The 27,159-nt window shown below is 41.1% G+C and overlaps 1 protein-coding gene across 1 annotated transcript in view; it reads left to right on the top strand.

Moving 5' to 3' along the window:
* Positions 1-267: 267 nt before the first annotated feature.
* Positions 268-27,159, top strand: part of cspg4 (chondroitin sulfate proteoglycan 4) — a 69,661-nt gene continuing 42,769 nt past the window's right edge. Inside the window, exon 1 of the mRNA XM_071492747.1 lies at positions 268-699. Coding sequence (XP_071348848.1) covers positions 624-699 — 76 coding nt within the window. The 5' untranslated portion in view covers positions 268-623. The remainder of the gene's footprint in view (positions 700-27,159) is intronic.

The following is a 27,159-nucleotide window of genomic DNA, read 5'->3' as shown; positions in this document are numbered from 1 at the left end:
AACGAGACATTGATCAAGGGAAAGGCCAGGAAGATAAAGCATCCAGGGAGTTGAGCAACCTGATTTGTCTTTAATTAAAAGTAAAAGGTTTATCCTTGCAGAAGGCGGCTGCTGGTCTCCAAAGACCACTCCAATTACTGAATGAGACAAAAGGAGGGAATCTGCAGATCCAGGAGTGGCCAGACAGAGAGAGAGAGGGAGGTAGTGTTTGAGTGTTTCAGGGGTGCTACAGGAAACATATATGTAAAAGCATATATGTGTGTGAGGGTGTGTGTGTGACTGTGCTTGTATGTGTTTGGTAACAGGTCTTGAACCTGTGCATGTGTAAGTGCAGCAGAGAGAGGCAGGATATGATATTTCAGTCTCTGAAGATGTGTGTGTGTGTGTGTGTGTGTGTGTGTGTGTGTGTGTATGAGTGTGCAGCAAAGTGTGTGTGTGTGTATGCATGCGTGTGCATTGGGGTGGGTTAAAGAGGGCGTCCTTCTCGTGGTCCCTCCCCAGCCCTGCCCCTTCACATAGAGGAGTATCCTGTAGCAGGTCCCAAAACTGGAAACTCATTCAGTCCCTTCTGAATGGCGTGTCTCTAACGTGAGAGTGGAGGACTTAACTTTCAGCACAAAAATATGACAGCCCTGCATTCGGTCGTGGTCGGAGCATTCCTGACCCTGCTGCTCTGCCTCCCCAGCCCCGGCCATGGAGGTAAGTGCCACTGCAAATCACTCTGTTGGTGTCCTGTTCCTCCCTTCTGCTCCCCTCTGTCAGAGATGCACGGTAGGAAATCAGATCACTTCCCCAAAGCATAAGTCAAAGCATGACAAGCTGAGCAGTTCATTCCTCAGACTTGAACTAAGCAAGCTGTAACTCTAACATGCAACAACACTGCACTGAGCACAAACTCCACACCAGGTCTTCTTTTCTTTACTTTTTAAAAATTTTTTATTGTTGTTGTCCACTCTCACAGTCCTCATACCATTCATTGCTCAGCAGTGAAACCTTCCTTTTCTTGGATGAAACTCAATACAAGAGGGGCAAGATGTGCCAAGGGTCTGACCCTGGTCCAAGGTCTGAGACAACATCTGTTGGTTTCTCATCTAATGCAGTTTTTTTTCTCTCACTCTCTCTTTCGCCTTTCAGTCTGTGGCCGACTGAGTGTGTGAGCGCATTTACCTTGAGAATGTCTGCATTGAAAGCGTGTTGCCAAAAGGCAGGAGGTAGTGAAGTTGAAGCCCTCTGTGGTTAGAAGGTGAGCTGAGGTCCCTCTGCCGGCAGCAGTGAATGGCTCTTTCACAGGGAAGTGCACAGTGGCAGGCAGGGCTGCTCCCTATCCACCCAGAGAGGAGAGATGAAAGTGAGAGAGGGAAAGGGTGGGAGGGTGAGGGGGTGCTAGCAGAGTAGAGAGTCAGTGTGTGTGTGTGTGTGTGTGTGTGTGTGTGCTGGGGAGGGGGATGCTGGAAGGCTAAAGTATACAATGGCCCCATAGAGCTCAAGTAAAGTCAGCTACAGATGTACCTTTCTCAGTATATGATACAGAACCTCTTCTTCTGATTCCTTCTGATGTGAGGACAGTTTTATGTGGCATGTACAGCATTTGGGTGAGGAAAATCTGGTATGTGGATGGAAGTTGAAACAGTGTCTTCGAACGGCTTAACCAACTCACCTCGGAACAAAATTGTACATATGGTGAGTTGGCAGGATCGGCCTTGGACTTAGAGCAGCTGTTGAGCCCCATTGTCTTCTGCCTGCTGTCAGCTCTTCAAACTCTCACTGCAAATTCCACTCCAGCTAAGTCCGGGCAAACCTCTCCTCGAGTGTCTCATTGGCAGCTAAAGTGAAGAAAGTGGCTCTTGATCTGAACGGAGGATGTGTTGCTTTGTTTCAGTGGCACCGAATCAAAGCTCAGCTGGAGAGCTGGATTCACCACGAGCATGAAAGGAGTCATCTGCCCTTCTGTTTGCTCATTTATAGATAAACCCCACTGACTGCCGTGACGGCGACACCTCCGCTGAAGAATTAGCTGTACACTGAGCAAACAGTGGCTTCTGTCTGAGTGCGGTCACATTGGGTTTGATGGCAATTTACAGAAACCTTTTGCATAACAGTGTGCAGTATATTTATATAGACATAGATACAGTCATTAGCATTATAGGTAGCGCTGACGGCTTAAACGGTGCCGTAGATGTGATTTTCCACATATCTACAACCAAATGTTCCCCTTATCAAAGTGATGGCAGAATAAAACTGGGAAAACTGTACAAGGGAACAATTTCTCCTCATCTAATTATCTGCTGGCACAATCCTCGCTGCCTCAGTGTGAACAGTACTCACCCACTGACCCTGGAGAACTAAATGCTAATGCTGACCAGATGTACCAAGTCACTGATTAGATTTTGGCCCCCCTTTGCTCCACAAAATGCCTGCCACAAGCTGTCGAGGGACTCTTCCACCAGCTACCTCGAAGGCTTACAGAGGGTTTCATTTCTGCCCTGTGTTTACATCTTCAAATCTCCCAGGCCTCTCTTCAGATACCTTGGCTGTTGGCACCTTTCTATAAAGAAACACTGTGCGTTCTCAGAGGTGGCGCGCCTGCATCCACCCTTACTTTACTTCTCTACCTTCAGCGACTTCTCGCGCAGTAGCAGGAATGATTCCAGTCGGATCACAAAAGCAGAACGGTGAACCGTCCCCTGTAATAACAGTTTCCATGAGTTTTTTCTTCAGCGGTGCAACCTACCACTTTCCCGTAGTCTTACACCATCATGTTTCATCCGCCTACATAGCAGCCACAGGAACAATTGTGATGCAGTGTGAGCACCAGCAGTAGCTCACCACATCAATTCTGTCACTTTCTCTGCATGTAGAAAAACGTGTTTATTTCAGCTTTCATGCTTTCATGATTGATAACACATAATCTTTCACCTTACCCAGGTTTACTTAAGAGTGTTAACTCCTCTAAATCCAGTGTATCAGTGAATATCACTGAATTTAAAAGGGACACATCTGTTTTTTTGGCATTAAAAGTTGACACGCAGCAGGATTTCATATTTGGCATCAAGGGATGCACACGTTATCATGGCTCGATCTGAAATTGGCCATGACATGTCCCTGTTCAGAGTCTCTCTGCAGCTCTGTATTTCTTCAGTGGCTATTAAGGCTGCCCTTTAACCACCACTCCACCAAGATTTGAAAGAAAAAAACTGGCAGGGCAGATATTTCCAAAACCATAAATTGCTCTCCAGTGTTTGTGTGTTGTTCTGTTGGCCTGGTAATAGAATTTGTTTCCTGTCTGTTCCTCTCTGTCTGTTGACAGTCACACAAAGTTTGATGTTGTCATGTAGATCTGGAAGTTTTGTGCTCCTGAGGAAGCCACGTCTGTGGCCACTCCTCTCTGCTGGCTGAACAGTGTGAAAAGTTAATGGCTTCCTTCTTGCCCCATTATCAACCTCTCTATTTTGATTTGTAACATTTTAGCATTTCCCAGAAAACACATAGGAAGAGACAGATGAACAGACAGACAGACAGACACTATTGACAGAACTAATAATGATCTGTGTTAAATACTGTCAATATGTATGATATGAAAAAGCTCATAGATAATATTCTTAGACCATTAATTGAATTGCCATGCATCTAATTGTGGGTGCTTGTCTTAAATTGCTCAAATAACATACAACAAGACAACAGCAAATACTACAAAGATTGTCTAATGGTTTATGCACATTTGTGAGTGTTTTAGAGATGCCTTGCTCCTGAATGTGTTTGCATTTTCAATCGCAAAGCTTAACGAGGGGATTTGCATCCCAAGACTTCATATGAGCCCGCTATCTCCCTCAGAGTATAATGTTACCATGGTAACAGGAAAAAATAAATATGGAGTTTGCCTGGGCTTTGTGAAGTGTCTGTGTACAAGGCCTCCATGTGTTCCTTGAGTGTTGGCAGAGAGAACGGTGTGACTACAAGTGTCTGCACAGAAGATTAATATGTCCAATATTTGCATCAGGAAATTGATGAGATTAGTGTTTGGCTGGTTGTGCTCTGGTCCCACAGACGCACTTTGTGACCCTCCCCTGACCTCTTAGTTTAAACACATCACAATGTTAGGACTGAATAGAAATGGGACATTTGGAGCAGACCCAGACAAGAAAATCAGAGTGTTTATAAATGCACAGCCCCTCGCCTGCTCTTCCTCTATGGAAGTCCTTCCATATGGGACAGACTGAATGTCCAAAACATAAGCAGTCACTCCAACTTTGTGAGACATGTCTTAGGAATGAGTTTTACATACTATAATTATTTTCAATGCAACCTATAATTTGTAACAAAATACAGTATAAACATCCTATGATTGAAAAATCTTATATTGATATTAAGAACAGATTTAGTTCTTGCACAAAAATATGCACAAATCTAATTTTCAATTTACTGAACATACAGTATGTCATTAAAAAAGAATTAAGTCTGGAGGTTTCCCTGCTGCAGAAAAAGTTCATTTCTTGTAAAACTCGAGTGCTGAGCAGGAGTCATTCTTGACCACTTTGGAAGACATTCTGCTCATTGACAAGCTTGTACATTTGGCTGCATGAAAATGAAACCCTCATAACGTCTCTGAGCTTGGGAGACAACCAACATTGATAACGTTTGTAACATGACATAGCTTCCCTCACTTCTGCCCGTCTGATGCTTTATCCTGACTCTTTCAGAGAGAAAGTTTCAGTGAGTCATGGTTTATTAACTCTTTTTTTTTTTTTTTTTGGGAGGGATTCTGGCCTGAGGCAAACATCATTGCAAGAATCCATAGTAAGCTGTACGGGCACCCTGCCTCACCTTGCTCCTTTCCTCTCTATAACTTCATCTTGTTACTATAGATAACATTTCATATCTGACCTGCAGCAGCAAGGTGGGCAGTATGTCTACCCTGTAATTACAGTGCTTGTCCAATAATGGAAATTTTTAAGGTTTGATTCCTGTAACTGCAGTAACTCCTGCCAAGGTGTCCTTGAGCAAGACACTGGGCAAAAAAGTGCAAAATGGCATGAAAAGCCAGCTGTCTAACAATCAGCTGTAAATAATAAATCTATTTTAGTCTGATTGTCTAAACTTTATTTTGCGGTACAGGTGAATGTGAATGCCCTCAAAATGCACATGATTTGTTAGCATAGTAGGTCAAAGCTGATATCTGTAAACTGTGATGGATGTTTGGTTAATGATATTACTGCTCGTGTTTGGCCTAGCCTTGGGGCAAGGCCGCATTACCAAGTGGGCAACTGCCCCAGGGCCTCAGACTCGCAAAGCACCCAGGTTCATTCTGTGGTCACAACTTTGTGGTAATTTCATGGTTTGTTAATACTACATGCAAAAATGAATTATAGCATAACTAGTGTATTATCATACCTTCACCTTACCTTTATTATTTCAGTTACTACTGCACTTACATAAAGCATATTTCTATATAACTTTTGTGCTGAATTAATTCATCACAAACTAATTGCTAATGGAAAATAATCTATACACTCTGTATATAATATATATACAGTGTAAAGAGAATTGGCGAAATGGGGGATCAACAGGGGCCCACTCATTCATTTTTGCCCCAAGGCCACCCGGTCTGTTAATTAGGCCCTGCACGCAGGTTTCTTTAAGGCCAGTCTGATCATCTGACTGTTTGTGTTTTTCCCCCATCTGAATTCTTGTTAAACCTTCCAGATCGCAGCAATTAACTTGGTGAGTGCAATGTTGTAATTACTGAGTGGAATAATGTCTAAAAATAAGAACAAAAACAGGACCCAAGTTGTAATGACTCAGAATTATCCTTAAAAGCAGGGGAAACGTGATGAAGCTATCAGGCAGAGTTGTGCTAGATGCACAACCCATCCAAAATAGGAGAGAAACTCTTCCTCCTTAGTGTACCACTTTGCATTGTTGTCAGACTTAAAGCAGAGGACTCAGTGACTTCAAAGCACAAGCACATATCATAGCTCAGTTTATTCTCATTGTGATGCAAGAATACTGAAAAAAAGACATGTCCCTCGCCTTGAGGACTCTATACTCCCCTGGCAGATGATCTTTCCCACATTGCTCTCTTTGAGGTTGCTGGCTGTCAATGGCAGGCTCCTCGGATTATATTTTAGGGCCATGATCTGCTTAGAGCAGGCAGACGGCCCACACACAGTCCTCATTTAGCCCTGGGTGTGTACACAAAAGATTTTCTGTACATAAACACAGGCCCAGATTCTGTCCCTAGGTGGAAGGTCAAAGGCCATCTCATGGTGTGTTCCCATGTTGTTTTAACCCCTTCCATGTCAATCAGATAAGCTGGTGGTAGCGGGGGTTTTCAGCAGTTTAGTGACGGATGGTGTACACCCAGATGTAAGTGGTAATTTGGGATTTCAAATTGTTGTTCAACGGTGATTACCTTCATGCCATGCAATTTTAGGCAATTCTAAAGACACAGCCTTACCTACAGCAGCAGCGGCAGCAGCAGCGTGGGTTAGAGCTGCATGAATAAAAGAGGAAAATAGTTGACATTTACTCCAGAGAATTGCACTGAAAAAAAAGGTAAATGCCTTCCTGAAGGGCATCATTCTCTTCACAATTCTTAATACTTATGAACCAAAGAGTTTTACAACTACAGGACTGGAGCCAAGCAGGTCTTTCATGTGTTTGTTTGTGTTGGCGCACTGAACATGATAATAAAGTTAACAGCTGTATTTTTCATTCACTAGATTTTACAAAGTGTGGACATGTCACAGATATTCGTCTTCTCCTCACTATGAAACTTCATTAACTATACTCATGTAGCATTTACAACAATAACAAGATTATGTTTCTCTAGCCATGCTTTTCAGTCAAACGCTGACTTAAGCATTGCTAACATCTCAGTTCAGCATTTTACTAACACTAAACACAAAGCACACCTGAGGCTGATGGAAATGTCATCAGTTTTGTAGGTATTTGTTCATAAGTGTAGCCATAAGTAATGGACAAATCACATTTTTGATCTTAAAAGATGGCATGAGGTAAAGTCAGGGCATCACCAAAGTCAATAGGATCCACCCTCTGGAAACCATCAATGTTTGGACAGAACTTCATGTCAATCAATCCAATAGTTGTTGAGATATTACAGTCAGGACCAGAGTGTTGGACTGATGGGCAATGGTAGTTATAGAGCCACAAAAGAGTGGCTGAAAATCAGACACATCAGCAGACACAACAAAAGTGCTCAGGACAAAGTCAAAGCTTGACATGCTCGGAAATCTGGACTGCGATATTAGATTTGATTCTCTGCAGCAACAGGCAACAGGATATAGATAAGAATAACAGTAGAGAATGTCAATTATTCAATATCATCAAAAGCAAACAGCGTCACATGTAAGTAAATAATAATAAAACAAACCAAGACTGCTGCAAAAACCCACAGACAAATATCACCTGTGTCGATGCACCACAGTGATAATGTCATGCACGTTTGGATACCTGTTGGACCACAATGGGGCCCAGACATGAAGTGGAATATTTAAAAATCAAAGTGTGCGTTATGACCCTGAGAAAGATGGGGCTTATATCCATCCCCCACTGCAGCAGCCGAGCTCTGTGTGTTTATTTTTGATAAGAGCTGTTGGGGAGTTTAGTGCCCAAAAATGAAAACTCCAGAGAAAATTCTCATCACCGCAGAACTGCCAAGTTTTCAATAAGCAGGAATTATGCATGACCAGATGTCTCGATACGAGTGGCCTCGGTGGGTTTTTCCTTTTTCATTTTTTTGTAGAGAATAGTCTGATTTATCATTTTTTGGTTGAATAAAGACGAATTAGTTTTATTCTGGCTGCCATTGTTTCTCTTATCCACTGAAAACAAATTAAAAGGAAAAAAGGAACAACAAGATATACCCAGAAAATACAAAATACCCAGAGGGCTTTTGTGGAATTACTCAGTCAGTTTACCTCCAAAGATTTTTAAAGTTTATTGAGACTGTTATGAGCTGGTAATATTATCCTTATACTATCATCTTGCATCAACATATTATAGATATTTATGTCTAAATTAGATTTAGAAACAATGCTTGCTTTGTCTCTCTGCATCTCATGTAACTCACATGCCCTGATCAGTGGCTTCAGATTGATGTGGCCAGTGGGGTAACAAAAGGCTACTGGAAAAGCAGCGTGAATCATGGGAAATGTTTCCAGTGCTGGGCTGACTCATCTGAGACGTGTTAGGGAAAAGCCTGAGGTTTCCACTCCAACATCTGGAGGTGGCTTGGTCAGTTAGTAGTGAGCCACAGCTGGAGGCTTTAATCAAATTGTCCCTCTGCTTCTCTTACCTAATATAGACAAAACAACTGCAATGAGCGAATGTTAGTGCGCCGCTATTGGCCAGCGTTTGAAGAATGCTAGATGTGAAGTAACTGTTGAAACAGCATTGGAGAGACAGGTTTGCTATCAGATGTGTTTCATGTTCTCTCAGCCAGCCGTCATCTCCCGGGAATCTTAGGTCTTTTTAGGAAGCGAGCCACACTCACAGCAACAACATCTTTAATATTCATGTGTATGTTGCACATCACATGCGCTTCGTTCTACATCGCACCATCCCTTAAAGACTTATGTCTACTATTTTTACAAGTCCAGCAGGGACAGTGGCTCACACATGCATATGACTCACTATTTTAAATATAGAGAAATCCACTGGAGAGTGGGGACTCCCTCCAGCCCAGAGGGTGTATGACTCATAAGCACAAGGCTGCAGTGGTTAATCATGAGACATCAGACTCCAAACTAATGGTTTTTTTGTGCTTCTAATTAGTTCTCGACTCAAACATATTATTAGCCTTTGCTCCAAGACAACAGAATTGAGCTTCAGCCGAAGGTGCAGTGATATGTGCACAAACATTTGACACTCAAAGTTTGGCAAAATGGTGAACAGTTGCTGGATAACACCAACTTAATTTTCTTTATTTTCCATAAGGATGATTTTGAGTTACGTAAAATAAACATGAACACCCCCTTTTTTCTTTCAAATAGCTAGTCTCCTACTCTATCATTCCCACTGCATGGCAGTGGGAGGCTGCAGTTAAGAGAGCCTCTTTTCACAGCATGCTGACATGAAGGCAGATCAGCGCCAGCTCCCATCCTGTTGAAAATCTTCATCAGCACCGCCGAGGGACCATGGAGTGTTCTGAGTAATTTGACGCCAGACGGCCTCATTACAGGCTGGGTTCAGACAGAATCAAGGGGGCTGGGGATAGCACCAGGCCTGGGATCTGGCAGATGATAGTCTGGAATAGCTTGCACCAGATAAATATAGCAAGACGGGACAACCAACAAAAGAGCTTGTTGCTTCACATGGAGTTGATGAAAGATGGAAAAAGGGGGAGGAAAGGGGATCCAGGGTGGGGACTTTGTGTCTGTGTTCACGATTGTGTATATGTGTTTGTGTGTGTGTGAGTGTGAGGGCGTGTATTTTGTATGTGCTGTGGTTCACACAGATCCCAGTGTTAAGAGACCAGAGCAAATGTCGTCATCCCGCTGGTTATGAAGGCTTAAAATAACCGGAGGAAATGATGTGTCGCATGAAGTTGGGTTAGACTGACTATACGGCCGCCTGCAGTCGCATGGAGCAAGCAACAGCTGCACAGCCGAGCTGAAGCACACGTCGCAGGTTTGCCAAGCCAGACAACTGAGCTCCTTGTGTAATCGTGTTGAATCTTTCACACAGTAATGGCAAAACAGAGGATGGAAAGTTCAACATAGTTTCACAAAATAGTGTGAAGTGAGCAGAAATTCAGTTGTGGCGCTCTTCTTACTTATTAGATTTGGTTATCTGCAGTTTGTCTGAAAAGAAATTGCAAATGATTACAATTAGGCAAGAAAAATAGCTGTCGTTGAAGCGCTAATCTAAAGGTTTTGTCAAGGTAGAATAAAGGTGAAATTTCAGGGCATAACCATAATTCATCTTGGATTAAAATGGCTGGATTTTGCACATACCAGGCAATTTCCTCACAGGCTGGGAATTGACATTAGAATGAGCTGAAACATAGATATAAACAAAGAAATGAAGGAAAATATAGAACTTACTTATTCTGTATGTGATGGATCACAGGTAGAAAGTTAAATTACACATGCTTATTTGTTAGGTCTTCCTCCTACATTTGTCCTTGCTGAAATGCATGTCTGTTTCACTTTTCACGCCTGAACTCCGGTCACATATTTATCTTCTCAGACATTATTCACAGTTCATAAAAGAGACCCAGCTCAAAACGATTAAATGCTTGATTAAACAAACAGAGAAACTAAACATGTTTCTTCAAAATGCTCTATCATGTGGAGGAGAATTGAAAAAAAAATCTGAAATTGAAGCAACTGACAACAACAGCTGAACTCAGTGAAGTCAACAAATGATCAGCCAAACCAGAAGACAGAAGATTTGACTGTGCACCAAGAACAACCAGTATTTTTGTGACCAACTATGCAATCTGATGAACCATATTGTGCCAGATTTGGCCATGGGAACAGGCCCCTGGGGATTGTAAAAACACCAAACAGGGAAGCTGTGTGTGTGACCCTGGAGCATCCCGTCACTTTGCAGCCAATGATGCATTCTCAAGCTACTCCTCAGGATGAATCTTCATTGTATAAGTGACCACAGAGGAGACATTCAGGATGTTTTAAACATTACTGAGTTGAGTTTAGATTTGGTGAGCTCATTGCCAGACTGTCACACTCATTTGGTCCTCTGAAGGGGAAAGAACAGTAGGTTTAAACACCATGGAGATGTTACTACAACAAGAGAGCTTCTATTTCTTCTTTTAAACCAAACTACTGATACACACGACCTGCTCAGGTATTCCAATTTAACAGCAATGTGGTCCGATCCTTGCTCAGCAACCTCCACTTGTTTTAAAGCTAATTTGCAGCGTGAGAGAACATTTTGCTTCACATAAGGGTACCAGCAGCCACTGGATGGCAATTAGCTTAAGGCCAGCCTAAGGGGGAAAAAATTGAACTTGCTTTTTCTGGCTGCCCGACTCTCTAATGCACATTAATTTATTAGAAAAATGAGCAAGTGGCTGGTGTTTCTTTGCCCTCCCTCCACTAAACGCAGAACTAATTTTGTAGGAAAGGAAAGTGGTCAAGTAAAAAGTGGTCAAGTAAAAACAAAATGAGCTGTATAACCAGATAACATTTCGTCAAAGTTGATTGAGCATAGAAGGCTGGTGTTTAGCATTTATTAGAAGTCCTAAATTCTTTAAAATGGCTGAGATCCTCAAGGTGGTGAACTAACATTTTAACTCACTGTTTCCATCAGAGAAACTCTATGTAATCCTAATATTAGAGCCATCTGCTCTTTCCATATCAGCAGGTGAATTCAGGTGAAAGCGATGATCCTTTTTTTTTTTGATTCGACTAATTAGCCTGGGTTCAGTCTCAAATGGGAGATGTCCAGCAGGTGAAGGACACTTTTAATCAGGTTTCAGTTATGAGTCAATTGAGACACCATGGATGGGGAAGCAAATTTTTAGGATGGTGGTTTTAAAGTTTTAAAACACACAGACTTCATCTCTACTTCAGCAGACAGTGAAAGAGAGGTTAGCAATTTAACATCTGATCCCTGGGGAGTGTGGTCCTCGCTTTAAAACAGGAAAATCTCCTTATTATTAGAGTTCATTTTCACCTAAGAGCCGGTTTCACAGCCTCAACAAACTTTCTCAAAATAAAATGGATGTTTTCAACTTTCCTACCAGACACTATCAAACCAGATAGCACATCAGTTAGTTGAGGGGTGATGAGTTCAGAGAACAGAAATGGGACAGAAATAGAGTTTGATACAGACGCGTAAAGTTAGAGAAATAAGAAACATTCCTCCCTGAGAAAATGAAATTGAGATGTAGAACTGAACAATTTCCTTGTGTAATTTGTCATATTGTGTATTTTAATGGAAGTCTCAACACTCACTTGCTCAGCAGCTGTTGTTGCACAGAAATCATAGGGTCATCCAACACGCAACTCCCTGTGAGCACAAATATTTTCCTGGCAACTGAAAGTGGAATAAACTGGCCTGACTTTGTTGCCAAATTACAGATTTTATTTCCAGACATAATCGAACATGGATGTCAAAGGCAGAGAAGAATGTCGTGTTGCATTTAAAGTCATATGTCTGGTATTTCTGCTTTCCTGGTGCATTTACATGACGAGTAAAAAGCAGAGAGTACAATTACTTTCGTAATTTTACAAGTATAATTAATCAGGTTGATAACAATGATTGAAATTACGCATAATCAAGAATAATCCTGAATGGTAGATCATTGATTGGGCCTAATCATGAACAACCCTATTACTGGCTGCAGAATCTAAACATTAACAGGCCCACTTCAGGCTACTACTTGTGCTTGAAGCCTTCAACAAATTACTGTGTGTGCTCGTTAAACACACGCTAGCATCTTGTAACCTTCCCCTCTCCTCTAATGGGAAATCTTCACTCTCTTTCTCATAATTGACTGACTTTCTTGAACAGTTTCTGTTGAACAGCCAGCTCTACCTCTCAAAAGAAAGATGTCCTCACAGTGATTTACTGGTCCAGATGCTTGCATCCAGATAGCTCTGCAGAAGAGGCTGTTTTCAACATGACACCTACACTACCGCGCTGAGGGATGAAATCCAGTCCACATTCTAATAAAAACTTTGTTCGGTGGTATCTGGAAATTCAAAATAGTGCACTGCTGCCAGGGAACGTTGAGCCATTACCTGACATCAGTCTTTGTGTATGCAGGTCAGTATTCCTGAGCTCTGTTGTTGGGCTGAGTGGATACAGTTTGGGAGCTGATGCAGTGAATTAGCTGCCTAGACGTGTCGGTGAAGTCAGGATTTTTATCTGGCTCTAGAGTTTTTCTTGTAGACAACACTAAGCTGCTCTCTGATATGCAAACCGACAATTTTGGTTCACAATTCTGAAGTCTCTCTTACTGCAAAACAATACAAAAACAATGCAAAATAATACACTGAGAGAAATGTTGGTCACTATAACTGTTATACTCCTCAGTCCAGTGTAAGAGTTGTGCTATGAAATCCACAGTAAATAGACTAGCAATTTTCTACCATACACTCATCGGGGGAAATTTGGGGTTCAGTATCTTGCCCAAGGACGCCTCAAAATGTGGACTGGAGGAGTCAGGAATCGAACCATTGACCTTCAAATCTAGTGGACGACCTGTTCCATCTGAGGTGCAGCTGGCAAAATATATTCTAAAGAGCAGCTGAGGCTAAAATGTAATTTCTCATGTTTCGGCCCCACTGGAGAGCCAAGAATAAATCTGTAGAATGAGATCAGTCCATCCAATACTTTCCAGAGCAAGATATCTGACGACAACTGCTCAAACCACTGTAACATTTTGTATGGATGTTGACCATCACAGAGAACAGTTTCTTTTTGAATCTTGGAAGTCGCTGACCTTTTGTTTGCAGCCGCCTCTAGCTGAAAATTCCCACTAGACCAACACCAACAAGTTATTAACAGGTGGATTTTCTTTAAATTATCTGAAATATTATATTCATATATGCATGACTCCAAGATGATTAAATCAGATGTTTTCCATTACATTCACTCTTACAAGGTTAAAAACCACTTGTGATTTATTGTTACAGTGCCCTCTCTTGGAGTGCCACTTCCAGGATTGTTGTGTTTTTAACTTTAAACAGGGCTTTAGATTTTCAGTTATATCACTTTTATCGCCAAAGTCACTTAAGGACATTACTGTAGTATCTACATATTCCATTTGAGCCCCTTACATACTGACCTAACACACTGTGATTACCCTGCCGCTTTTTCTAAGGCATGTGGTTTCAGGATCGTGTGGTGGGTTGTGTGAAGCCGTGCTATCTGATGTATGAATCATTCAAAGATGATAATGGTTTTACCTTGACCAGAACAGTCCTCCTTAGGCCTCTTTTAAATGCAAGTCATAAACTATTGATGGTGGTCTCCGTCTGAACTCACTGCTGACTCCTGAATCACATCGTTGCAGAGTGAGGTCATTTGGAATCAAACTTAGTGGCCCTGAAAAGGTCTGTCTGTGCGAGAGAAAAAAGAGAGGTTGGATAATATGACCTGAAACAGGCTGTTGTAGTGGATTTATGAATGGGGCTTTAACTGTGAGCAGGTGTCCTGTGTTATACATATAATATACTTCCTTCCTGAGTCTTGAGCTACAAAAATATATTGTTTAGGAAAAAGGAGGCCCCTATGGCACTGTTTGGTTAAATATAGATAAATAATGTAAAACCACTGAACCTCAGGAGAACCAGAGTATCATGCTGTTTGGGCACATGGGATATGATTCCAGTGAATCACTGTGAAGACATGAAACACAAATTGTGTGATGAGGATGTTATGGTGGTGCGGAGCTGGACATTTCATTGCCAATTCCAACAGGACCAGCCCTGCGCTGCCCAGCTCCACCCTGCCGCGCCCTCCTGTGTCGGCTTTCCTCCGTCTCCTCTTCACACGCCAAGAATGGATCTTTCTAAAACGTGTGTCAAAAAAATATGAACGTCATGACTTCTTTTTTCATGTGGCATTTGCAGTGAAATTAAAGGCAGACAGCACAGACAGCTTGGGGCACTTACAATAACTTGATTGTTGTTTTTTTCAATGAGGCAGAGAAACTTCACAATAACAGCTTCCTCCTGATGTGTCTCTGAGCTTTTTCACTACACCTCAGTCTGACTGTTTTTCTTATCCCACATTCTGGGTTCTACGCCCATCCTGTGAGATTTCACACAAATAAATGAAAATCTCTCTGCCTCTGTCTCAGAGGTGTTTGCATAACTAACATTTGAAACACACTTGTGAATCATTCCTGAGTCTACAACAAAAACAAATATGAGGATGGCATGTATCAAAATACATCATCTGGCCTCATGAGTGCAGAGTATGAACCACAGTGTCCTCTGGAACCAAAACGCTCAACAAAAAATGGACTATTGTGGCTCTGAAGTGTTACTCATATCTACACGGCTAAGTGTGTTTATGAAAATGCATCATTGACGCATTCCATACTTTGCAGTGCAGAGCCCTGGATGTGTTTATTTCCACGGGCGTTATTCTTGGTGGATTGAGCGCATCTGTAGAACATCTGAATGCCAGCTGGATGGTATTGGATGCCGTTGGCAGGATTATTGAGACTCAGTGCAGTTCGGAACAGCATTCATTAGTAGTCAGAAATATATGGGCTGCTTCATTTGGTCTGTGAAATTCAATTCCTCAACCTCATTTATATTCTAATAAACAACCGTAAATATATTCATAACTAAAGGCCAGACCTCATTTACATTAGATTCACTGAACCAGTGTTGTGAATTTTGAAAAGCTTTAACATATGCTGTGTTACATACATGTTTTGCACATGTTACTCATAGCTGTGACTCTAACACTGGATATATATTAGATTGGGACAGTTAATTGCTTGACTTAGATAGGTTTGATTTCACAGGCATGTAAAGAAAAGAGAGACCTTTGAAGTGAACTGTATTACAAAGTAAGTGATATTCACTTTCAAATGGATCACCAGGAGCCTTTCTTCGCAGTAGGCTTCTTTTACTCAGTATTTCCAGTAGGTTGGATGCTTTATTATATGTTTCAGACTGCCCTGAGGATGTAGCTTACTGTTCAGTGCTCAGAGCACCAAAGGGTTGAACTCACATGTGCAGATGGGTGACAAACCTGAATAAGTGTGTAAAGAAACACAACAAATGGAGATGCTTCCACACAGGTGCACCGCAGAATACAATAGTGCAATTAACATCCCATCATGCTCTGTGGCAGGTATAAATATGCTAAGCAGGTCCAGTTGGCTCTGATTTTGTAGGGGAAAAGATTTAAGTGACTTTGAAAGAGCGTTCATTGTTGGGGCACAGATGGAGGAGGAGCTTCAGACATAAAGATGCTCAACTGGAAGGTGTTTCAATAGGAACAGGGACTGAAGTGACATCTACATTTAGATTTATGACAAAGACGTCAGTAAATAGGGTCAAAAATTAGGGTTGACAGTGCATTTGATGCGTGTGATGCTCGTGTATTAGTGCGATATGTAAGGGAGAACAGAAGAGCAACTGTTCCTCGGGTCACTGAGAATGTCAGTGCAGGACATGATCAGACTGTCAGCAGGAACAGTCCATCGACAATTACATAGAGAGAGATAGTAGGGCTGCACTGCATAAACCCATCATTACAAAAAATGAATTCACATTTGAGAGTTCAGTGGTGCAAAAACCAGAGGCACTAGGAAAAAAGTGATATGGTCAGATGAGTCATCTTCAGCATATTCAACAAGTGGGCGAGTGCATGTGTGGCGTACACCAAGAGAGAAGGGTACAGGCCTGAATGCTAGACCCTTACAGTGAGGGGATCCAGACACTCTGCTATGCTGTGGGGGACATTTTGCTGGCATGGTTTGGGTCTGATCACGGCTTTGTAAGATGTCATATTAAAAAGAAATCTCCAGATATGATCCAGATTCTTGCAAGAACCTCTAAAGGATATCTTCAGATTCTTGAGGTTTTGACACAGTAAAAACTTTACGAAGCCAGAGGAAAAGAAAATAAGATCTCTTCTTTGTCTAGTCTATTTCTCCTAGACACAGTTGAGTCAATTTAACATCAATATAAGATTTTGACAATTTATTTTGTATTTCTTTATCTCACCTCCTAAGATCTTAAGATTTAGTTGTCAGAAATAATCAGCTCTTAAGACAACAGTGAGATCTTAAAGAAAATTTGATCAGCTTGTAAATGAGCCTGCACCTGAAATTGTGATTGGGATCAAATGAAGCCTGTGAGCACAGCATAAGATCTCTTGCTTTTCTCGTGTTTCTCCTGTTATTCTCAAACTGGACAGGATTGATTTCTCAGATCTTGATCTCTTCTTTTGCTCCTTATTTCTCCTGAGGATTGGTTTAGGAGAAAGAGGTCAGAATTCAGTACTGTCAAAATAAGTAAATCTTAAAAAAAAATAAATCTTATTTATTTCTGTGAGACATCAAAATCTTCCTCTGGGAAGACACAACCCATCCATATATAATTTGGTTGTAAATGGCTGAAATGCTTGAAATTGGTTTTATGTGGTCACATGGCAACAGCCAGAAGCATCAATGTCCATTTACTGCACCTAAAAGAGAGGTGTTCAGCGTACATGGGTTTTTTTCCCCATGGACAAACAGCACAGCACATTTCTCCATTGAGTTGTCTGTCAAAGCAAAACCACACTTGTAGTTAGTGTGTGCTTTAGTTGAACTACAGCTTCTCATTGAACATAACTGTTGCATTTAGCACTGCCACATCAGATAAGTGAAGCAGTTAAAAATAAAAAACACATTATTAAGGTCTTATGAAGCTGCTGTCGCACTGAAAGTGACGCTATTGGAAACAAGACCAACGCCCTGACACCATGCCAGGGCCTTCTGGTGAAACAGCAGATCAGAAGCCTCAAGAAGGAGTTCTTTTCCCCAAAATACATCTTTTGCTGCTCTCCAGAAAATCCCCTCCTCCCACTGGGTACATGGCGTACTTTCTCTTTGAGTCTTTCTTTCCATTTGTCCTTTCCTTTGCTGCATTTAGTCAAGTGTCAGTTGGAGCAGATTTTTCAGGATACAAAGACTCCTTTTACAGTAGCCATCTGAAAAATAACTTTTTGTGCCATTTGTTTGGTTTGCTTTTTTTTGGGGAGGCGGTTTCCTCCACCGCCTGGGATGGATGGCCCCTCCCTTTTTGCAACAGAGTGCCCTGCAGCTTATAAAAGTTTTAAAAAAGAGCCGTCTTCTCTTCGATCCAAAACCACCTCAAAGCTTGGCAGAGTTAAAGGACAAATGCAGTAAAACGTAGCAAACACATTCCATGTCATCAGCTACACAAAGCGGCTCTGATTGTGCATCCAGCGTTGTGTGTTTGTGAACTAAATCCATGTGTGTGTATGGGTGTGTGTGTGTGTGTGTGTGTGTGTGTGCTGTTCAGTTCTGTCATGTGAAGAAGTCTCACACTTTGTGTTTGCTCCCATAAGAAGCAGTGCAGCTACTCTCTGTGACCTTATGCTCAACTGTAAGTAGTATGATGATTTAGGGAATTGTTGTAGATTTATTGGCGCCATATTCACAACATTTCCTTTTCATGTGGCAGAGCCATGAATGCTGATATAAACTCCATATGGCAGGTGTGTAGGGTGATGAGTACTTCAGCGATAAGAGGGAGATTTTTTTTTTTTTTTGTCACACTTAGCAACACACAGTTTCAGATTCATGTCATTAGGCACATCCACACTGGGGAGCCACCAGTGTTAACTGCAGCTTACATGTCTTGCTCAAGGGCACCTCCATTGGACCTTTTTAGTGGGAGGAAACAGCATTACTCAACCCCCAGCTCGTTTGGGGATTCAAACTGACACCCCTGCAGTCATAAACCCTCCTCTGTAACCTTCAGCACATGCATATGCTTTCGCTTAATCAGGAGGTCCTTTATCTGCATCAGAGGCTGTGTGCCTTGTTTCTGCTGAGTGGATTGCACTGAGCGTGTCTGTGGCTCATCGCGGGGATTCTGTGTGAGCAGGAAATGGGGATCTTTATGTGTTTATGTGTGCGTTTTCACGTGTGTGGCCATCGGAAGCATGAAGACAGATGGATGAGTCATACATTTGAAGCTTCTCACTTTCCTTGTTGCCAATACATTCATATCCGTTGTTTTATTTTTGTCTGTATTTATGTCTTTTGTTCTGTGAAAACACTTTTTAACACGTCTGTTCGCCCATGATACAGGTTATAATTAAAATTAAAGCAGATTTCTCTCAGTAATGACAACTGCTATGTGTTTGGTGAAAGCGTTTAAGCATAAGAGTTCGGTTTATCTCACCATACACATATATCACTGTAGTAGAATGTGAATGGAGTAGACGTTAGAAGTTATAAAACAAGGCCCTGACTTCATGCTGCACTGACAAATAAAGAACTAAGTGGGACTTATCTGTGCTGGATCCAGCACCACACCCGTCATATGACTCAAAGAAGGGAAACTAAATGTCATGCAGCTTTTACAGAACTGCTAACTTAACTCTATTATACCTGCCTAAATACCAAGCCTTATTTGTCTGAGAAAGACAGCCGCATACACAGTCAGCAATTTGTAGCAAGGGCTTGTTAACTGTTAAGTACGCTACTTGCACATTATTCAATTACCTTGAATGCAAACTACCTCTGCAGGTGGGCTGCCAATACTCAGAAAAGTGTGCCTTCGTATTTTTAGTAGGTTATTTAAAGGACAGCACAAAGCAGCAGTGAATCACCTGCAGTAACCTCTCTGAAAATGGGAGGTGTTGTCACAAATAACTATTATTTCTAAGCAGAGCTATGTTTTCTGGGCCTCAGGGCGATGAGTTGGCTTTTCCAACCTTTCTCTGTCGTCAACATATGTTGCTTGGGATGTTGTTTGCCTGGAGCAGCAGCATGCACAAGCTGTCCGTCCAAAATTAGTGCTTTTTATTTAATTTCTCGGAAAAGTAACCATCTCATGATCCCTGTAAGTCTGTTAAAAAACCAAACCAGCTGAACATGTGCAACATCAAACCCGCCAAGAGAGGCTCTTCCTCTTTTTGTCTTTCTGGTGAGAGACTTTTGCTTGTTTATTACGTCCGCGTTAAGTTTGGGTGCAAAGCGCTCAGCGGCTTACAAATTGTTTCAAAGGGACTGAGTCACTGCAATCAAAGCCTGCACACACCAAAAGAGATAGAAACGATATCACCCACCCACATGATGGGAGAAATTACTAATGAGTCTTTATGAATGTCTGACCCTAATAAGAGTATAATCACATTGGGAGCTGTGAAATCATGTGTTCACCCATTAGCGAATATAACACACTTCTCCGTTGCTCCGATTAGTCCAAGAAGCTCCCAAAAGGGCCGTTAGCATGCACACTCGAGAATGTATTTAAATCCAGAGGAATTTTAATTACACTCGGATAGCTTTCAAGTGGGTTAGCTTGTGTTGTTTGGATGGTAGATTAATGGTTTTGTAAGCTGTTTTCATTTCATCCACAAACTCAAGACAGGAGTGGAGAAACAGACGGCGGCATCACAGGTGATGTCAGTGACTCCATTCAATGATAAAAACCCATGTAAAATATTACTTTAGCCTGTATTAGAGCTCAATCCAGTCACATTTCAGTCTGTTGATGATCAGTTGATTGGTCAGTCGATTCGAACATCTCTCAGAAATAAGTGCAATCTTTTCATTCTACCCATTTAATCAAAAAAGAAAATATAACAGAAGGAAATATCAGATTTCTCCATTCATCAGAGGTTGGAAATGTTGTGACAGATGTGTTATACACAGATGAATGAACTAGTTTTTTTTATATATAATTTGTTTGTCTGCTGTTGGAGACAGAAGCTCTGAGAGAGCTGCGACTTTTTACAGGAAGTGTGTTGCCAGCTTGACAGATCATCCAGATCTGTGAAATACTCAAAAAGCTAATCCTCAGATTTATGATTACCATATCTGCTGGCGTGGAATTTGATCTCCCTGTGAGGCATGAGATGTAATATATGTATGTTCAGAGCATGTGGCGCATCAGTTCTCACACATATTGACACTCCAGTAAACGCCAGTGAACACATCTGCAGATGGTTTAGCTTTGGTTCTGTACTGTAGGAGGCTTCCTGCCCCTCCCCTCACATTTAACAGGTTAAAGTATATAATTTTTACTTAAATGACAGAATGGAAAAGTTCGACCTTCACAAGCTCTTCCTCCTCCCCAGTGAGTCAGCTGGAACATAATGCACAACTTTCAAAAAGTTTTACACAGCACTACATTCAAGTACAACTAACGAATCACAATCAATGTTCCAAATACAGGTGTGCGAGGGGAATTTCTGCAGGAGGTCAAAAGAAGAGCGAGTATAATTGAGAAAGCCTGCATGAAGCTTCATAAGCCCTAAAAAATCCTACACCCTAAACCTTTTGGATGTTTAGCTCCATGATAGATATCAAGGCTTTTGACAGATTGAAGTGCTCCTCTGTGTCTACAGGGAGAAGGAATTTAAAGGCACAATCATTTATTCTGTTACAGTCCTCAATACAAACTGTGACTATGAAAGAGCACAGGAAGTTAAAAAAGTCATACATCAATAGACAATGATTAAAGTGAATCACTGAAATCTTCAGCTAAACTGAGTAAGGTGTAATATTAAAATAGCTATTGAACTGAAGTGATTAGAGAAGAGCTATATCAGAGAGGACGGTCTGATGACAAGTGAAATTCTGATGTTGGGTATATGGGAGGTTTTTTAGCCTGGTTACAAAAACATGGACAACATGTATAATGTCTGTAACACTGATCTTTTTTACTTCTAATCTGCCACTACATTTTTGCATGTTTTTTAGAGATGTAGAATTCAAACTTAGGCATCAGGGAGGAAACAGGATGGAGACTACAGGCCTCATTATGCTCCTCTGAAACGCCTCCCTCTACACCTCTCTGATGTCAGAATAGAGGGAGCATTCATCAACACTTTTTGCAACTTTCCTGAACAGACAGTTCGACTCCTTCGCATCCTCACTCATGTACAAAATGAGCCAATAGTTAAGTTTTATTGTTAGGTGACCTCTAGTGGCCATAGAAATTATAACAGTAGCAAGGAAGTCCAGTGACCTGACCAAGTGGTTTTTGTGCATGAACCTAACTTAACCACGAGCGCGCCACAACCTGTGCTAATTTACCTCGTTACCGTGACAATGAAGGTCCTGTATGATTGCCACTGGTACACTCCTTTGAGTTGTATCCGAGGTTGGGGACAAACAACCTATATGGTGGTTTAGGTTGGAGGACTTGCTGCCTGTGTGCACAGCTGAGTCCAAAGCCATGAAAACCTTTGAGAAGACACTGTTGGGAAACATGTCCACTATTCACAGCAATGAGACAAACACATGGTGAAGAGAGACAAGTTTTTAAAGCAAGATCAGGGAGACCACAGTCAGACAAGGCTGTATGATGGCTAGCTTTCTGAACGGCCACGCCTGCCTAAAGTTTGGTCAGTCAGAGTAGGTATTTCAAGACTTTAGGTGTGTTCAGACAACACGCCCTAAGATCTAGTTTGTTGAAAGTCCACTAAACCCTTTAAAGTCTGGGCAAGCAAGTTATAACCATCTTTACTTCCAGCTGTCATCTTAATTGATCTTATTGTGACAGCAATTGTCAACACTGACATTTTGATAGACACTGGAAGGCACCACCTCTTGTGGAAAAACATATATCAAGTCTGTATTCCTAGATTGAGAGTCCTCATTAATTCTGCATCTCGCAACAACTTTCACATGGGCTTTGAGATGGGGTTCATCACTTGATTGAAACTTAAGCACAAAATACAAAAAGTCATCCTGAACATCTGCGTATCCCCGAATAGATTAACTTAACAACACAGTGTCTTTTGCTTTTTTGCTTATATTCTTTGGCATCCTTTGATGAAAAACAGATTGACTGGTAAAGACGAGATGAATGCTGTGTGCAGTTTACTGATTTCTTAGTGAGTATTACAGTTACATTTTAAGTTTAAACCAACTTGCTACCTTTTCTAGCTGCCAGTCAATTTAGCTTTGAATATAAAGTAAAACTGTTATACTGAAAAGTGCAAGTTTGCTTTTCACCACTGAAATGTGATCATGCATATACAGCCCTGTATAACTGACCTGCATGACAAGACATGTGGTCATGGGGCCAAGTGTCTGCCAAATGACAGCATGTTGAGCACATGTTCGTAAAACATTAGAAGGTAAATGGAGAAGAAAGAAGGTGAAGGACAGAACAATTGCTCCATTATCTGTAATGGCCCCATCATGGCATACTCGCACTCATCCACAGGGAGTCGGGAAAACAGATTCTTGAATGAAATTCATTTGCATGTTTTAAACAAGGTACACACATTATGCTCTTAGTAAACTGGATGCTAATATACTGTGTGATATGACTTTATGTGCATATAGAAAACTAAACATGTAAGGACATTTCACAGTATGCTGAAATGTATGTCATTTGCTTGTTATATTGCCTCTCGGCAGTATGGACAAGCTCTGCTCCCTGATTACAAACTGTAACTGTCCACATCATAACAGTTCACAACCTATCATGTTTTTAAAGGTTTTTCACTCTATTCGTTTTTATAGTTTAGACACTGGCTGCTGAATGATTGGGCTACTGTTCAGTTGAGAAACAGTGAGGTTGTTTAGATATTGTTGTAATAAATCTGCAGTAAAATTTCAGTGGTCAGTGTGTGTGCATATAAGCATGTAAGTATTAAAACCTGAATTGCAGGCACACATTTAAGAAGTAAACCCCTTCATACAATCAATACTTGGAATTGTCAGGTGTCTGGGTAGACTTCTAAACCCTCGGGGATTTGTGTTTATTTTTTATTCCACCACGTCAGAGTTTACAATGGCTGCTTCTGTCAGGCTCTGTTTTCAGCTACAGGGTTTTGTGAAGGCGAGCATTGATTTTAGTCATGGGCTTTGTTTTAGTCTTTAGTCCAGATAGTGCCTGTCTCAATGGAGCATTTGCCTCCAGCAGTGAATAAAAAACACATTCCTCGCTTTGCTTTTTGCCAGTGCTCAGTTACTTGGCCATGCTGATGATCTTTCTCTCTTCTCTCTTTCTCTCCTTCTCATTGCCACTGTGTTTCAACATTGCGCTCATCCAACCACTGGATTCATCAAAGTCTGACAGCCTTGTCAATATTCTCCACCCAAAGTGGGCAAAAAGCCATCTAGTGCCTCGATTAGATGAACAAATGTGCCCATAAATCTAAATACAGCCAAGGAGCTGTCAGCATTGTATGTAAAACTATGTGTAGTGATGTGGGTATAATGCACAAAATCTGCACAAGCCATCTGTGCCTATATGGCATGTCTTAAACCATCAGATTACTCACCCGTGTGCGACACTTTCATCAGTACACGTAATTGTGCCGTGACAAGATTAAAGATTTGTCTACCTGATGATGGATGAAAGGCTCACAAAATGCACCAGATTTGGATTAACAAATACGTTCTGATACAGTGTGTACAGGTTTGAAGAACATGTGCTCTGAACCATAGACCAGGTAAATCTTAATGGATCTTGTGATAGAGATATGATATATACTATAGATTTTTCTCTCCACTAAATCTTGTTCAGTCAAGAAAGTGAAAAGGACATGGATTCAGCAGAATACGTGTGATTACCACTCAACAGTTTCTTGTGTTTTGTCCACTGAAAGTATTTGTATTATACTTTCATATTGTACATGGTATCTCATTTGTCACGTATCCCTGTTTTCTCTGAGCTAAATGTGTATCAGCTACTGTAAACCCCATTATTTTAAAGAAAGATGATACAACTATATTTAACAGCTTCCACGGAGCTTCATATGTCATAAATGCTAAGAAAAAAATTAGGCTGACACTTCAAAAGTTGACACTGCATGTGAATGAATCTGCAACTATTTTAAATAGTGATTAATCGTTTTGGCTAAAGTCATATAAAGTTAAGTAAAACAACTAAACCTCTAGTCATTGATTAAATAAAAATTCCAAACGTTTGCTGGTTCAAGTTTCTCAAATGTGATGATTTGCTGCTGTTATACATCATATCTATATCTATACCATTCCTCATATCATCAGTCCACTATTGACAGCATCAGTACATCCATGCTTTTACCTTCGAGTATTTGTATTTGCAGTGCGTTTGTGTATTTGGTTGTGTTATGCATGTGTTTTCCTAAGTTGCAGTGCATTGAGCTCTCAGGGCCACCGTAGAAAACTGAATTTCTTTACTGTAGGTCTTGGGGCGGTGGCCGAATTTAAAAAATAATCTAAATACATCACCTGATGGCATGTGAGAAATTACACCCAATTTTCTCACATCATAGACAAGATCATAGATCATCTGCAGATTTATCGATAATGACAATCATCAATAGTTGCAGCCCTACTGAATTCATGTCACGTTTACCCCGAATCTAAAAGTGAACTTACTTAACTTGTTGAATGTTTCATCAAGTTTCTACAAAGCTTTTTGTGTCAGTGACAGAATTTTAAGCTCAGTGATTTGATGTTTTTACCAAAATCCTCCTTGGGAGTCATCACTGACTTGTGTTTTTATGTTTTTTTTTCTTGGACACAGGCTTGTACCATTGACTTTTTGTCAAAGCTCCAGACATTACTCATCTTCTGTACTGATGATTGAACCAGGAGAATCTCATGTCAGTCCAAGCCTCCAAAGAGCTCCAACTTTCAGCAGCATATCATTGTCTAAACAGACTGTGAACTGGACTTTTACTTCCAGAAATCATAGAAAAAACTTTCTTCTCTTCACTAATCTATTGCTTGAACCCTGTCCTGTTGAGCTGTTAACAAAAGGTTCTCAACCCCCTCCCCACTATGACTACATCATAACCAACAGCTGTTGTAGCTCTCCCTGTTTAGATCATGGATATATGCTTCATTGTTTTGTTTTCAGTGTCAGCTGTCACAGACTATTAAACTTTGTATCCAGAGTTCTGGCAGTTTAGACAAATCTTTGACTGTGGTACAGCGGTTACACTTTCAGGACACACACCTCCATAGATCAGGTCAAGAAGTAGCAAACTTCCATCAATAACCGCCCTGATGTGCTATCATCTTCGAGGTGGGTGGTACAGTAGGGGAGAGAGTTTGATTTCTCCACAGTCGTCTGCAATACACGTGGTTCTTTCAAACACAGCACGCAGCATTTAGTGGAATCAGCCAGGCACATTTGGGGGTTACACAAAGGAAGATTATGAGCAACTTCTCTCAGACGGAATGAGGAAATAACACCGTAATCAGTCAGAGGCAATGAGGTGCATTACTCGTAATTACATCTGTTGGATACACGAAGAAGTTGTTGGAACAACAGCCCATTCAAACTCCCTGCTCTTGTTATCATCTAAATGCAAATTGGGTGTAATAAGGACCTTGTCTGTCTATCTGCTGAAGTTCTGTGCTAACTTGCAGGAACAGCATAATGAAATAAAGATGTCTGATGTAGCTCTCAATCTTTCTGTATTCACTCTTTATATTTTTCTAAGCCTCCCAGGAGAGTGATCCCCAGTTTCTTTACTTTATTTTTCATCATATTTCTTTCTCTCTGAACATTTTGTCTTTCAAATTTTTTTCTGAAGTTTTTTGTGCTTTTTGTCTTTGAGGCATCCCTGAGGTTCAGCAAAGCTATGATGCACATGAACTCGTGGTCCTCTGGCTTCAAATCTGACTCATGACCCTTGTCACAAGTTACACTTTCACACATAAAACCAAGGAGAATGTCATCACCAGATTAAAAGACAGCATTGGATGTTTATTCAAAAACTTAGGACCCATGTTCACTATGTCCTGATGAGCGAGCTCTTGGGTCACTCAGACAATTACTGTCCTCTCTGGAAAAAAAAGTGGACATAGAATTACATTGTGTACAACCACAAAACCTCTTAGGTTGGTGTGAATAGTTTGGCATATAAACAACACAGAATAACAAGGTTCATATCCCCTATCAGTGATAAACTTTGGTGCTGAATGTGGTTTCTTGCGAGGAGCGGGTGGTGGCCACTTGTCAAGAGCTTCAGCCATTGTTGCATTTACAAGACAAGAGGTTATAATGTGCCCTCTGAGCAGTGCTAGATCTTCAAGGCAGATTGGAGGCTATAGTTAGTTGTTCTTGGAGAGTGACAAGCCAGAGGGCTAACTGGTTAGCATGCTAACTTCAGTGGAAGGAAAGATGTGATAGAGACAAGAGTTAACATTGGTTGTTGCTTTCCATGTCTGGACACAGCTCTCGGTGAGTAAAGAAATGAAGTTTGATGCTGAACTCATAATGTTTCTTCTAGACTGGTAAGTAAACAGAGATGCTAATGTTTGCTAAGTAGCAACTGCTAAACTTATAGCCCCTTTAACCAAGTAGTTTTAGGTACCTAAACTTGACCTTCTCCTCTCTCCCTCCCTCTCTATTTCACTTATTTATCCGAGGACACGTTGTACTTTCTAAATAACACCCTAAGGTCCTTGTTAACCAGCATCCTGACCCTCCTGTCTCAAATAACACCTTTGGATCTTAGGGAGGATGCAGTAGCAGCCAAAGTAGGACTTTCCCA

Source organism: Trachinotus anak, unplaced genomic scaffold (genome assembly GCF_046630095.1).
Source record: "Trachinotus anak isolate AG129_WGS33_773 ecotype Australia unplaced genomic scaffold, CSIRO_AGI_Tana_v1 ptg000002l, whole genome shotgun sequence".
Lineage (NCBI taxonomy): Eukaryota > Metazoa > Chordata > Actinopteri > Carangiformes > Carangidae > Trachinotus > Trachinotus anak.
The sequence above is the reverse complement of the archived record's forward strand: the minus strand, read 5'-3'. Positions and strand labels throughout refer to the sequence as shown.